Source organism: Culex quinquefasciatus, chromosome 1 (assembly GCF_015732765.1).
Source record: "Culex quinquefasciatus strain JHB chromosome 1, VPISU_Cqui_1.0_pri_paternal, whole genome shotgun sequence".
Taxonomy (NCBI): Eukaryota; Metazoa; Arthropoda; class Insecta; order Diptera; family Culicidae; genus Culex; species Culex quinquefasciatus.
Window position 1 is genome coordinate 132,739,245 of NC_051861.1, and position 14,602 is coordinate 132,753,846.

Consider the following 14,602-nt stretch of genomic DNA (forward strand, 5'->3'; position numbering starts at 1 on the left):
ATACATAATTTTAGAAAAACAAAAACTTTTATTAATTAATTGATGTTTTACAAAATATTGGTAATTACATAACTACAATAATGTCCATAACCCAATTTGTTATTTTTTTTTAGCTGAATATGGCCAAAAATGGGAAAATTGTGATCAATTTTGTCAAGGACATTATTTTGGCCATAAAATGTGGTCTTTATTCCAATACTTTTTTAAAAAGTGAAAAATTTTCAAGTTGATTTTTTTTAATTATTGATATACCCCCCTAAGGAAATCAACAATTTGTTTAAGAATTTTCAAAGGGTCCATAGCCCAATTGGTTATTATTATTTTTTTTTTTGCTAATATGGCCAGATATGGGATTTTTTTTCCAATTTTGTCAAGGACATTATTTTGGCCATGAAATGTGGTCTTTATTCCAAAACTTTTTTAAAAAGTGAAAAATTTGAAAGTTGATTTTTTTAATTATTGATATACCCCCCTAAGGAAATCAACAATTTGTTTAAGAATTTTCAAAGGGTCCATAGCCCAATTTGTTATTGTTATTATTTTTTTTTTTGCTAAATATGGCCAGAAATGGGAAATTTTTTACTAATTTTGTCAAGGACATTATTTTGGCCATAAAATGTGGTCTTTATTCCAATACTTTTTTAAAAAGTGAAAAATTTTAAAGTTGATTTTTTTTAATTATTGATATACCCCCCTAAGGAAATCAACAATTTGTTTAAGAATTTTCAAAGGGTCCATTATTTTTTTTTTTTTTGCTAAATATGGCCAGAAATGGGATTTTTTTTTCCAATTTTGTCAAGGACATTATTTTGGCCATGAAATGTGGTCTTTATTCCAAAACTTTTTTAAAAAGTGAAAAATTTGAAAGTAGATTTTTTTAATTATTGATATACCCCCCTAAGGAAATCAACAATTTGTTTAAGAATTTTCAAAGGGTCCATAGCCCAATTTGTTATTGTTATTATTTTTTTTTTTTTGCTAAATATGGCCAGAAATGGGAAATTTTTACCAATTTTGTCAAGGACATTATTTTGGCCATGAAATGTGGTCTTTATTCCAATACTTTTTTAAAAAGTGAAAAATTTGAAAGCTGATTTTTTTTTAATTATTGATATACCCCCCTAAGGAAATCAACAATTTGTTTAAGAATTTTCAAAGGGTCCATAGCCCAATTTGTTATTGTTATTATTTTTTTTTTGCTAAATATGGCCAGAAATGGGAAATTTTTTACTAATTTTGTCAAGGACATTATTTTGGCCATGAAATGTGGTCTTTATTCCAAAACTTTTTTAAAAAGTGAAAAATTTGAAAGTTGATTTTTTTAATTATTGATATACCCCCCTAAGGAAATCAACAATTTGTTTAAGAATTTTCAAAGGGTCGATAGCCCAATTTGTTATTATTATTTTATTTTTATTTTTTGCTAAATATGGCCAGAAACGGGAAATTTTTTACCAATTTTGTCAAGGACATTATTTTGGCCATGAAATGTGGTCTTTATTCCAATACTTTTTTAAAAAGTGAAAAATTTGAAAGCTGATTTTTTTAAATTATTGATATACCCCCCTAAGGAAATAAACAATTTGTTTAAGAATTTTCAAAGGTTCCATAGCCCAATTTGTTATTATTATTATTTTTTTTTGCTAAATATGGCCAGAAATGGGAAATTTTTTACCAATTTTGTCAAGGACATTATTTTGGCCATAAAATGTGGTCTTTATTCCAAAACTTTTTTAAAAAGTGAAAAATTTGAAAGTTGATTTTTTTTAATTATTGATGTATCCCCCTAAGGAAATCAACAATTTGTTTAAGAATTTTCAAAGGGTCCATAGCCCAATTTGTTATTATTATTTTTTTTTGCTAAATATGGCCAGAAATGGGATTTTTTTACCAATTTTGTCAAGGACATTATTTTGGCCATGCAATGTGGTCTTTATTCCAATACTTTTTTAGAAAGTGAAAAATTTGAAAGTTGATTTTTTTAAATTATTGATATACCCCCCTAAGGAAATCAACAATTTGTTTAAGAATTTTCAAAGGGCCAATTTGTTATTCTTTTTTTTGCTAAATATGGCCAGAAATGGGAAATATTTTATAAATTTTGTCAAGGACATTATTTTGGCCATGCAATGTGGTCTTTATTCCAATACTTTTTTAAAAAGTGAAAAATTTGGAAGTTGATTTTTTTAATTATTGATGTACCCCCCTAAGGAAATCAACAATTTGTTTAAGAATTTTCAAAGGGTCCATAGCCCAATTTGTTATTATTATTATTTTTTTGCTAAATATGGCTAGAAATGGGAAATTTTTTACCAATTTTGTCAAGGCCATTATTTTGGCCATGAAATGTGGTCCAATACTTTTTTGAAAAGTGAAAAATTTGAAAGTTGATTTTTTTAAATTATTGATATACCCCCCTAAGGAAATCAACAATTTGTTTAAGAATTTTCAAAGGGCCAATTTGTTATTTTTTTTTTTTTGCTAAATATGGCCAGAAATGGGAAATATTTTATAAATTTTTTCAAGGACATTATTTTGGCCATGCAATGTGGTCTTTATTCCAATACTTTTTTAAAAAGTGAAAAATTTGAAAGTTGTTTTTTTTAATTATTGATGTACCCCCCTAAGGAAATCAACAATTTGTTTAAGAATTTTCAAATGGTCCATAGCCCAATTTGTTATTATTATTTTTATTTGCTAAATATGGCCAGAATGGGATTTTTTTTACCAATTTTGTCAAGGACATTATTTTGACCATGAAATGTGGTCTTTATTCCAAAACTTTTTTAAAAAGTGAAAAATTTGAAAGTTGATTTTTTTAATTATTGATATACCCCCCTAAGGAAATCAACAATTTGTTTAAGAATTTTCAAAGGGTCCATAGCCCAATTTGTTATTATTATTTTTTTTTGCTAAATATGGCCAGAAATAGGAATTTTTTATCAATTTTGTCAAGGACATTATTTTGGCCATGCAATGTGGTCTTTATTCCAATACTTTTTTAAAAAGTGAAAAATTTGAAAGTTGATTTTTTTAAATTATTGATATACCCCCCTAAGGAAATCAACAATTTGTTAAAGAATTTTCAAAGGGCCAATTTGTTATTTTTTTTTTTTTGCTAAATATGGCCAGAAATGGGAAATATTTTATAAATTTTGTCAAGGACATTATTTTGGCCATGCAATGTGGTCTTTATTCCAATACTTTTTTAAAAAGTGAAAAATTTGAAAGTTGATTTTTTTAATTATTGATGTACCCCCCTAAGGAAATCAACAATTTGTTTATGAATTTTCAAAGGGTCCATAGCCCAATTTGTTATTATTATTATTTTTTGCTAAATATGGCCAGAAATGGGATTTTTTTTACCAATTTTGTCAAGGACATTATTTTGGCCTTGAAATGTGGTCTTTATTCCAAAACTTTTTTAAAAAGTGAAAAATTTGAAAGTTGATTTTTTTTAAATTATTGATATACCCCCCTAAGGAAATCTACAATTTGTTCGAAAATATTCCAAGTGTCCATAACCCAATTTGTTTTTATTTTATTTGCTAAATATGGCTAGAAATGGGAAAATTTTGGCCAATTTTGGCCATGAAATGTGGTCTATCTTTCAATTTTTCCTAAGCAGTGAAAAATTAGAATATTGATTTTTTTAATTATTGATGTTATTCACAAAATCTTATTTTTGTTTATTGTATTGAGGTGAATTTGTTGTATCACCATTCCAATCATCGTTTTCAATCAGTTGTCATGTCGGAGATTTTAATTAACACCGAACCGATTGTTCGTCTGACTGACAGGTTGACCAAAACAGACAGCCTCCGTCATCCGGAAGTTTCTGTCAGTGGGGTGAAATTCGCATTTATTACTCATAGTGGTTATTGTTTCGACCACTCGACCACGTGAGTGTTATCGAACAAGCAAAGTGTCTGCAAATAATAGCACCAGATTTTTTTTTCATCTCACCTGACATTGCACAAAAATATTCGCCAAATAACAACCAACAATGGTTACAGCAAGCCCTGGCTGCTAATGACTTCAAGTGGTCACTTGGATGCATCGGATTTTTATGTTTTTATTATTTAACAAAAAAAAATTTTGTGTATCTCTCCTCCAGGTCCCGCCTTCTGGGGTCTGATCAACCCGCAGTGGAACATGTGCAACAAAGGGCGCCGCCAGTCGCCGATCAACGTCGAGCCGGACAAGCTGCTGTTCGACCCGTACCTGCGGTCGCTGCACATCGACAAGCACAAGGTAGGTGGTGCGACTTTAAGGTGGATGGATTTATGGATCGCAGAAGGCGACGACGAAGACAATTTTCGCGCGAAAAGTTTTCCTCCCCTCTTCGTTCGTTAGAGGTGAGCAGCTAAAGACCTTCTTGAGCACTTCGTCACCATGAATTTGATTATGGTGCGGCTTTCCGGGTCTTTTTGGAGTTTCGCAGCAGTGCTGCCAGATTGGGGTTTGGGTTCGGGATTTCGCCGGCTCAAGCGTTGAAAATCTATAAAGAGGTACTTTTGGGCGGTTGGTTTTCGCAGCAATAAAATCGAGGCAATAAAAATAAGGGTTATACCGGGTGAAGAGCGGGGAGGAATTGAATTTCGCAGCATATTTCAAAATCCATTCAATTTCGTTCCAGATCTCCGGCACGCTGCACAATACCGGCCAATCGTTGGTGTTTCGTGTCGAAAAGGACACCAAACAGCACGTGAACATCTCCAGCGGTCCGCTGGCCTACCGGTACCAGTTTGAGGAGATTTACTTCCACTACGGCACGGACAACAACCAGGGCTCGGAGCATCACGTGCACGGGTACAGTTTCCCGGGGGAGGTAATTCTTCAAAAATTGTGTGTGTTTATTCTGCTAAAAAATCACGTAGGTTGGCCAGCAACTTGAACTTAATCCTTAAACTACTTTTGAGCGCGGGGAGAAGTGCATAACCATCAGCAAGGTGTTACAAGTCAGGTTTTAAGCTTGTTATGTAAATAAGTATCACGTTCGCACGTTTCCGGTATATTTTGCATGTTCTGTTTTCGCCGTACCTCCCAACTTTTGGGGCTTTGTACTAATGCAACATGATGTTGCTATTAAGAGAAGGGAAAAAAGCTAGTTTCCTACCCATTGCCCCTCCCCCCCCTCTGGAGGGCTAAAAAATAAAAAGTCCTGGTTGAACGGAGCAAAAAATTCCAAAGAAAACTAGTTAAGACAACGTGATGGTAATCAGAAATAATGGCTTCGGGTAACGACGAAGCAGGCGACGTCGGCGAAGAAGACGGAATGTTAATAACGTGTAATTTAGTGTTTTGTAAGAGCTCAGCGAGACCCAAAGTACGTGCTTTCACTTTTTTTCCAGGACCTGACTTCCGTCGGGTAATCCTCCGGTCTGCCGGAAGTGGCGTATGTTCCTTCGGGATTGGCCCAACCTGACGCTACTTTTTTAATGTACACTGTAAAACCAAACGATTATTACCTTTTATTAACCGTTCCTTCGTTGGACGCCAACTGGCCAACCACGTGGTCTTATCGGAAACTTTTTATCGTGATGACGACAACGTTTTCTCTCCACTACCTCCGGGCAGATTCAATTATACGGCTTCAATAAGGAGCTGTATCACAACATGTCCGAGGCGCAGCACAAGGCCCAGGGAATCGTCGGGATCTCGCTGATGGTGCAGATCGGCGATACGCCCAACCCGGAGCTGCGGATAATCACCAGCACCTTCAACAAGGTGCTCTACAAAGGTCTGTAATTTTACCGTCTACGAGGATCTACTCACACTCACGAAATTTCCCCCCCTGACAGGTTCTTCCACCCCGATCCGCCACATCTCGCTGCGATCGCTGCTGCCCAACACCGAGCAGTACATGACGTACGAGGGGTCCACCACTCATCCCGGATGCTGGGAGAGCACGGTATGGATCATCCTGAACAAACCCATCTACATCACGAAGCAAGAGGTGAGACAAAAAAAACTTACAAAAATTAACATCAACTAACGTCAACAACCCCTTTCCCAGCTGTACGCGCTGCGCAAGCTGATGCAAGGGTCGGAACAGACCCCGAAGGCGCCCCTCGGCAACAATGCGAGGCCACTGCAGGCGTTGCACCACCGGACGGTACGGACCAACATCGACTTTGCCCACACGGGGGCCAGCAAGGTAAGTGCTTTGGGCATTTTCGCCGAGCGTTTCTAATTGTTTAGCCTCCCAGTTGGACTCGTGCGGTGGAGATGCCCTAACAATATGCTTTTTACGGCAATCTTCTTAACAAGTAGGCCGAATGCTTTCGATTACCAGATAGCGAAAAATATGCATCGACAGAATTGAATTTTAGTGAATTTCCAGCGAAAAAATAAAGTTATACGTGGTGATTATTGCATTCGATCGAGATTTCTCAATAGTAAGATTACGACTCATCATCGACTAATCTCGATCTACCATCGAAAAATTACGACTTACCATCGAGAAATCAAACTAAAATTATTTTTTCTGACTTCAAACAATTTTAAAAAACCTCAAAAATTAAAAAAAAAAACAGAAAATTGAAAAAAAATTAAGAAATTTAAAAATTTTAACTTCTAAATTTAAAAATAATTTTAAAGTTTTAAATTTTTTTGTAATTTTAAAAGTTTTAGTAAAATCCAAATATGAAAAAAAAAATTTTGGGGTATTTTTTATTTAATTCCTTAAAAAAATAATTTGTGTTTTTTCATTATTTTTTTTAATTTATGAAATTTTTGAAATCTACCATCGACAAAGTACAATTCACAATCGAGAAATTAAACTAAATTTATTTTTTTCTGACTTCAAACAATTTAAAAAACTACATAAATTTCAAAAATTCAGAAAATTTTAAAAGATTTAGAAATTATAAAAGTTTTAATTTCAAAATTAAAAAAACAAAATCAAATTTTTTAATAGTTCAAATTTTCTTAGTAATTTAATTTTTCTAGTAAATTCAAATAATTTGTTTTTCAAGTTATTTTTTTTGAGGTTTCTTTTTTATTTTATTCCTGAAAAAAATTTATAGTTTTTTTTAATTTTTTTTTTAAGTTTTGAAAATTTTTAAAATCTACCATCGACAAGTTACGACTTACCATTGAGTAATTAAACTAAATTATTTTCTTTCTGACTTCAAACAATTTAAAAAACTCCAAAAATTCGGACAATTTCAAAAAGTTGACGAATTCTAAAAGCTTTAGGCTCTAAGTTTTTTAAAAATTTTCAAAGGTTTCAAATTTCAGTAATTTGAAAATTTAAAAAGAAAATTTTTTAAGCTAAATTTTTTTTTTGATTTTTCATTTAATTCCTAAAAAAATAATTTGCAGTTTTTTTTTATTTTTTGAAATTTGTGAAATGTTTGAAATTAAACGGAATATAAAAAAAATCTATGTTTAATTTTTTTTATGTAAAAACCAACCAAATTTAAATAAAACAAAATTATTTTTTCCTGACTTCAAACAATTTAAAAAAATCAAAAAATTCAGAAAATTAAAAAAAAATCAAAGTTTTAACTTCTAAATTTTCAAAATTTTCAAAAATTTAAAGAATTTCAATATTTTCCAAAATTTTAGTAATTTTAAAAATCAAAAAAATGAATAATTTTAGGTTAATTTTTTTTCTTAGGATTTGTTTTATTTAATTCCTAAAAAAATAATTTGTAAATTGTAAACTTATTTAAAATTTTTGAAATTTTTGGAAATTTCAAATTTTTAAATTTTTTAAAATTTTTGAAAATTTCAAATTTTTAAAATTTTTAAAAAATTTCAAATTTTTGAAATTTTTGAAAGTTACGATTGAAATTTTACGACAAGTTGCGATTGAGAAATTTCGTCGTGAGTCGAGAAATTACGATCGAGTGCATTAATCACCACGATAGTTGATTCCGTAGCATTTATAATAGAAATTTTCAATTTATTTTTTTCGCTCGATATTCACCAAATTTTAATTTTATCGATTGAAGCGTGTTTAGAGAGTCCAAATTTATCATACCTCAAGCGTTCACTGACATTATTTTCATTTTCTGAAATATCAAGCTTTTGTTTAACAAAATATGTTTTTTTTTTTTTAATGAGTTGCAACCCCTTTTTCAAAATGAATATTTCGACTCTACAACTCTAAACTTTCCCAAAAACGAAGAATCAAAACTGTCCGACCATGTCCAAGGACATGTACTACAAGGCGAACCGTTGGACGTCGGAAATAGCGGCCCGGGGCCGCGAGCGAGGTCTTCCAGACATTGACACCGTGTTCCAGTCGCTACCGTAGTGGAACTGGCGCGGGGGCACCACTGGCAACACTGCCGCTGCGGGTAGAAGTGGCAGCAGCAGCAGTGCCGTGGCGGCCAATTCCCCCGACTAGGCTTGTGTAGAAAAAAAAACCAACCGAACTAAATTCCTATTTTTATGAAAAACTCACACGAACGGATGGACGTATAGAATAGAAAAAAAGTGCAAAGTACACAATATTGTATAAAAAAAAGGAAATTGTTATTAGTTCTATACTAACTAATGGCGGAATAGAAGGTGTTTCCTCGAATAAATGATTGCCAAAGAATTGCCAGGACTAGGAAGACTAGAAAGGTTTTTAAAACACGTGGGGTTATTTATTCACGGAGCCCCCTTTGGGGTGGACAATAATTCAAACATTTCAAGTCATTTAGAGTTTCCATCAACCTTTAAAAAAATAAACCATTTCTGTCTCAGCCTCGTGCATCATCTTGGCAAAGTGCTGCGCTTTAGGTATTGAATGTATTGTTTTTTGAACAACACTAACAACAAACATATAAAACAACATTCCAGTCCACCCTCATAGTTGCTTGAAAACGGCTCCTGACGAGACAAAACTGTGTGTCTGTGTAAATAAATGCCAGCCTCAATTCCGAAAAAAAAAAATGATATAAAGTGCTTCTAACGAAAACAAAGTAACACCTTAGCAGTATTAATCACACACAAAATACAGCGAGTTGAGTTACCCTTTAGAGAAAAAAAATCCTTAACTCTAGTAGCCATTTTTATATAACGTGATGCCTCTAAACCCCCAAGCGTTTATCGAATTTGTTGATCCCCCTGTCTTTGCTAGGTTGATAAAAGTAGCGTAACAAAACTCTGTAAAAAGTTTTTCCTAAACAGAAAACAAAAAAAAACGAGAACATGAACAATCTCACCATACGAACAAAAACTGCTGGCGTCTGTGACAATTATAGAAAATTTCCCCCGCAAAAACTGGCAACCCTTTCGCGCACGCAGCACCAAGGTGTTTGTATTGAATAAGGTAAGGCGGATTTGTCAGCTGTCAAAAACTATATTTGGTACGACTGTGGTGTGAGGTCTGTCACCGGTTTCACACCAGTTTTAACTGTCAAAATTGCACAAGTGTTTCATGGGTTTTAAGCTCAAGGTATGCTAGATTTCCGAAAAAAAAATTTCAAAAGGTTTTTCTTTTATTTTGAACATTTTATGATTTTATACCTATAATCTTTGGCAGTTGTGGATAATCAATTTAATTCATCAAAAAGTTTTGTATATTTTTTGTATGATATGTTTCTGTTTTAAACCCCGAGATAACATCAATTTTCTTCAGTGATTTCGGATGCAAAATATAATAGTAGTTTATGCAACAAGTAGCAAAAAGAAAATTTTTTTAGCACGAGTCGTATATTTATCCAACCTTGTGCTGAAAAAATCAAGTTTGGCAGCTAGTTCCATACAAATTTTTTTGCAATTACGAAAAACAACCTTTTAATGGAATTATAAGTCAATTGTCTATGTGTTTAGTCAATTCACCGATAAAATCAAAATCAAAACAATATTGAAAAGCATAACTTTTTCGACACAAGTGCTGAAAAGTTCAAAGTATTAATTTTCGATTCTTTTACTTTTAGTAGTTAAAAGTAGGTCTTTTTGTCATGCAAGAATATCAGAAAAAGTGATTTTTTAAATTTCACATCGGAAGTGCAAAAAATATTTACGCGATATAAAATAACGCCTTCCATTTTTTTTTTGTTTTAGGTACTTTGACCAAACTTTGACCATAACTGACAGCTTGCACCACCTAGGTTAGCACGAAAAGCGGAATCACAAAAACAAAAATCAGAAATGTGAAAATTTTATTTCTTTTCGGACAAATTTCACCGGATATTGTTTTCAGTATAGTTGTTAATTTGATGTTAAGAAAAAACCATAAAAAATGTCTTGAAATATGATTTGTATCACTACAGAAAAAATCTGATGGAATTTGATCGAAAAAAAAAACACATTTTCATGTTACTGAAATTCTCTATAAAACTGGAGTTTTTTCAAAATGGTCCAATAAACCAAATTTCAGTTTTTGCTATTTGGGTGTTTTTTAATACCCCTGACTCAAGGCGGTTTCAAAAACACCCAGAAAGCAAAAACTGGAAATTTTATTCATTGAATCTTTTTAAAAAAAAAAAAATAAAAAAAAAACTCCAGAAGAGTAATATTTTATGCATCTGCCTTACCTCATACAATCCATCTACCTTGCACAAGCACACTGTGCGTGTCAGTCCAGTTTTTCGGGATCAAAGTTGGCTTTGAGTTACGAGCGCGTTCTTCTTTGCGTGACTGTCATGAAAGTGTGTGTGTGTGTGTTTGGAAGTGAGAGCGTATGACTGCGTCGAGCGAACGTCATCGAGCAAAGCATCTGTCAATCATCAAATAAACGGGCATCAATTAGTGAAACACTACCTAGCTGGAAAACGAACTCAAATTATTTCGGCAGTTACTGTTGCGATACTCAGCATCCAAAAAAATACTTAACAACAACACTAACGTCGAATAATTGTTACGAAACAAAAAAACAAAACATGCGCTTAATGGAACATTTGACAGCAAAAAGAAAGAAAGGTGAAACATGGAATTTATAACAAATGCATTAGGAAAATGACGAGAATACTCGTCGAAATTATTACTACCCTCCACTCCTAACCGAATCAAAAATAAAAGAAGAAAAAACTGAATTGCATAATTGTAATGGCAAAAAAGCAAGTAATATTACCAATTGAAGCTATTACTATACCGTAATGAATTTATTTAACCATAAAAACAAAACACGAAAACTGCAGCCCAAACAAGAAAACAAAAACAATTATATATAAAATAAATAAAAGTGATTAATCAATTTCACTGTTTGACTTTATTCAAGTGATGACAAACGACCTTTAAAAAAATCTTCATCGTATTAACAAGGTAGAAGAAACCGTCAAAGGGCTGCTCAATTTTCCGGGCTCGAATCTAGTGTTATGAGCAGAGGAAGACATAAAACAAGAAAAATTGGATCAACAAAAAAACTTCACAAAACCAGCAAAAAGTTGATCGAAAAAGTTTGTCCTAGCCGTGCACGGGTTCCTAAGGTTATCCAAGGCATCCTTGGATGATGATGATGATGTTTTCGATTCGAGAGCCACACCGCTTCTAATCTTGTTTTAATTCTGCTCCGGAATTACGTGAGCATGCTGCATATGCTTCTTTTTTTATGAATTTTCTCATCCCCCATTGGCTTTATTTCATTTCTTCCAAAGTCGTCGCTCCTCCCTCGATCGGTTGCTTTTAATGAGTTGCTTGATGATGTGCTGGTGGAAACTTTCCCCTTCAGCCGAGAGGATAACTGCGTGCCACACAAAGTTGGTGCTTTTATTGGTATTCTTTAATTTCTGTTTGCGGAACTCATACTTTGGACCATCAACAACCTGGTGATGGTGGTGGGGAGGCTATAATAAGACTTGGTGAAGAAAACATAACCACGCGCACAAAAGGTAAATAAACACGCAATTTGAATTAACAAACTTGGCACGCAATCACAGCAGGCTGGGCTGTGTGGTGGTGGTGGTGGGCGTCGGTACTGATTTCCTCGTCACAGGATGCGGGAAGATCAAAGTTGTTTTGTTTTTGATTTTTCGGTTTGTGGTTGGGATTTGCACTTGTAATGAGATAATCTTTTTAGTGCGAGTTTAGCCAATAAACTTTTTGTTTGTAAATATTGTTCAAAGTGTAATCATTTTGCTTCGCTTGGAGACGGTGATTTTAGCGGATTGCAGACTGGATTTCGCCATGTATATGTGATCAATATGTGATGATTTTCCAAAACAAGTTACCTAGGAATTGATTATTGTGAATAGAACCAACTCCACCTGAACCAGATTCTCAACAAAATATCCAGACTGGATTAACCGAAGCCTCGATTATCCGAAATTTCGATTATCCGAAGTTCGATAAACCGAAGGTTTGTATGGGACTTCGGATAATCGAACCAGGAACAAAAAAAATCCCTTTTTTCCTTTACTTGTTTTTTACATCTATGTTCTGTGAACCCATTTTAGTCAAATTTGAATAGTTGATTGCCATTTTTGCATTTGATTTTTTTTTTCAATATTTCGTCACCACCATCTTGGCCGCCATCTTGGATTTAAAAATTCTAAACCACTTTAGCGTATTTTAGACTTTAGAGACCTTCGGATAATCGAGTCTGGACTGTATTTACGATTTTTTTTTTGTAAATTTTTAATGCGGTCCTGTTCTTAGAATTTCATAAAAATTCAAAGTATTTTTAAACGAGCTCAAACATGCTAAACATGATTATTAATGTGGAAAGCATTTTAGATTGCATTAACCCTTTCAGGGCTGACGGGTCATATAGCCTATTATTTGCGTATGGTCATAAGAAAAACAATATTAAAAAAAATCAGGCCTGAAAGGGTTAAGTTAATCAAACTCATGGAAATTTTGAAGTTTTAAAAAAAAATATTATTTTTACCTCACATATTTTGGACTAATTTTGTAGGATTTTTTTATTTTTCCACAAAAAAAAAGATCTTCATAAAAAAAATATAATAATAACTTTGCACCTAAACCCACCACTCCCCCTCAGCCCCCCCCCTTGTTCTTTTTTTACCCAAAACGGCCAAAACTATAACTTTTCTAAACTAGAGTACAGTTTTCGTATTTTTCCACAAAAAACAAACAGGTTGATTGAGCGCACATTTGAACTTTTGTTTAAATTTGTTTTCAGGGCATTAAAATGTACATTTTCATCAACTAACAAAATAAATTTGAAGCCATTTGGTTGTATCGTTGCCGAGATATAGATATTTGAAGTTAGAAGTTTCAAAAAACGGGTGCCACGATATCTCATCACTGCATTGACCAAATCGGCTCAAAATTTTGGGGAAGACTCGTCAAACTATTCCCGTGTGCATGACGAAGGGAGATTTTCAAAAAGTTTATTTTAAAAAAGATAAAAATATTTTTATTTTTTTCATATAAAAAATCGTCAGTATTTAATTTTGTGTATTTTTAAAAAAAAGCCAGATTTAAAAATCTTGCTTCGTCATGTACACGGGATATGTCTTGAGAGTCTTCACCTCAAATTTCCGCCAATTTGGTTCGTCCTATCTCGTGATATCTTGGCACCCGTAAATCAACTCGGTGTTTAGAGAAAAACGTTCACAAAGTTTTACAGTCCACTTTGCGCATAGCAACATTTTGATCCTAAATCGTCATTTACTCAGTTTAATCACGTAATATCGTCATGAAACTTTCAGGAGTGATTGAAAATAATCTTTTCAGTGGATTCAATAAATTTTTATAACATGAAATTTGGTGATTTTCTACATGTATGTAACCCCTTAAACAAAATTATAATATTAACTTTGCACCTTTCACAACGATAGAACTAAGAGCACACTGGCCCTTTGTACGACCAAAAAGGGTTTAAACTAAATTTTTAATCAAATTTGATGGAAATTGATTTTTTTTGTAAAGAATGTTAATTTTAGAAATCGACATATTTTTTTGTGTATCTATTTTTTTCTAAATAGTCCTCATTTATAACTACAACTTGCCGAAGACACCAAATTGATCAAAAAATTCCTTTAATAGTTACAGATTACGGAATATTTACGTACCATTTTTGTATGGACAGCTGCTAAATTGTATTTTAGTTGACAGATTGTTCAAAGAGGACCGTAGTTGATCCATTGTGAAATGTTGTCTTGTCAGTTTTTTTTTTTGCATTAAAATGAAAAAAAAAAAAAGTGATCAGAAATGGGTTTAAAGCGTGATTTTCACCTTTGTACATTCAAATTTACATTGGGGGTTATGACCCTATTTGAAGATTTTGAATGTTTTTGGGATCGCGATTTGTGACAATGTCTGTCCTTATTATTTGAGGGCTCATATTCTGCATTAGTTCAACTCATGTACAGACAGACAAACTCTGAAATTTTCAGCCAAATCGGAGCTCTACATAATCTCCTTCTTTACCACTTTTGAAATAAATCACTCAAATAGAAATTTTTAACTTTAATGGAGACGCATGGTACACCAACATTGTTTCTAACATTTCTAAAAAAATCTAACTTTAATTTAAAATACAGCTGATGAGTTTAAATAAAACTGCAAAATCTGTTAGAGCGCCTTCCAAATCCATCAAAGCTTCCCATCAAAAAGGAAATTTCCAGCAGTTATCGCAGTGCAGCCAACCCTTCCGGGTGTAGCTTGTTTAACTCCCAGAAGTGATGGTATCGCTACGAAACTGCTCAGCACTACTTGAAAACAAATTAATTCCTTTTCAGGACCAACA

The 14,602-nt window shown here is 33.1% G+C and overlaps 1 protein-coding gene across 3 annotated transcripts in view; it reads left to right on the forward strand.

The window, feature by feature from the left end:
* The window catches only part of LOC6054358 (carbonic anhydrase-related protein 10), a 46,531-nt gene extending 35,388 nt beyond the window's left edge, over positions 1-11,143 (forward strand). For all 3 annotated transcript variants that reach the window (XM_038267009.1, XM_038267010.1, XM_038267011.1), the window contains exons 4-9: positions 4,118-4,254; positions 4,640-4,831; positions 5,581-5,743; positions 5,805-5,959; positions 6,020-6,160; positions 8,141-11,143. In XM_038267009.1, the coding sequence (XP_038122937.1) occupies positions 4,118-4,254; positions 4,640-4,831; positions 5,581-5,743; positions 5,805-5,959; positions 6,020-6,160; positions 8,141-8,269 (917 nt within the window). In that variant the 3' untranslated portion in view covers positions 8,270-11,143. The remainder of the gene's footprint in view (positions 1-4,117; positions 4,255-4,639; positions 4,832-5,580; positions 5,744-5,804; positions 5,960-6,019; positions 6,161-8,140) is intronic.
* The last annotated feature ends 3,459 nt before the right edge of the window (positions 11,144-14,602 follow it).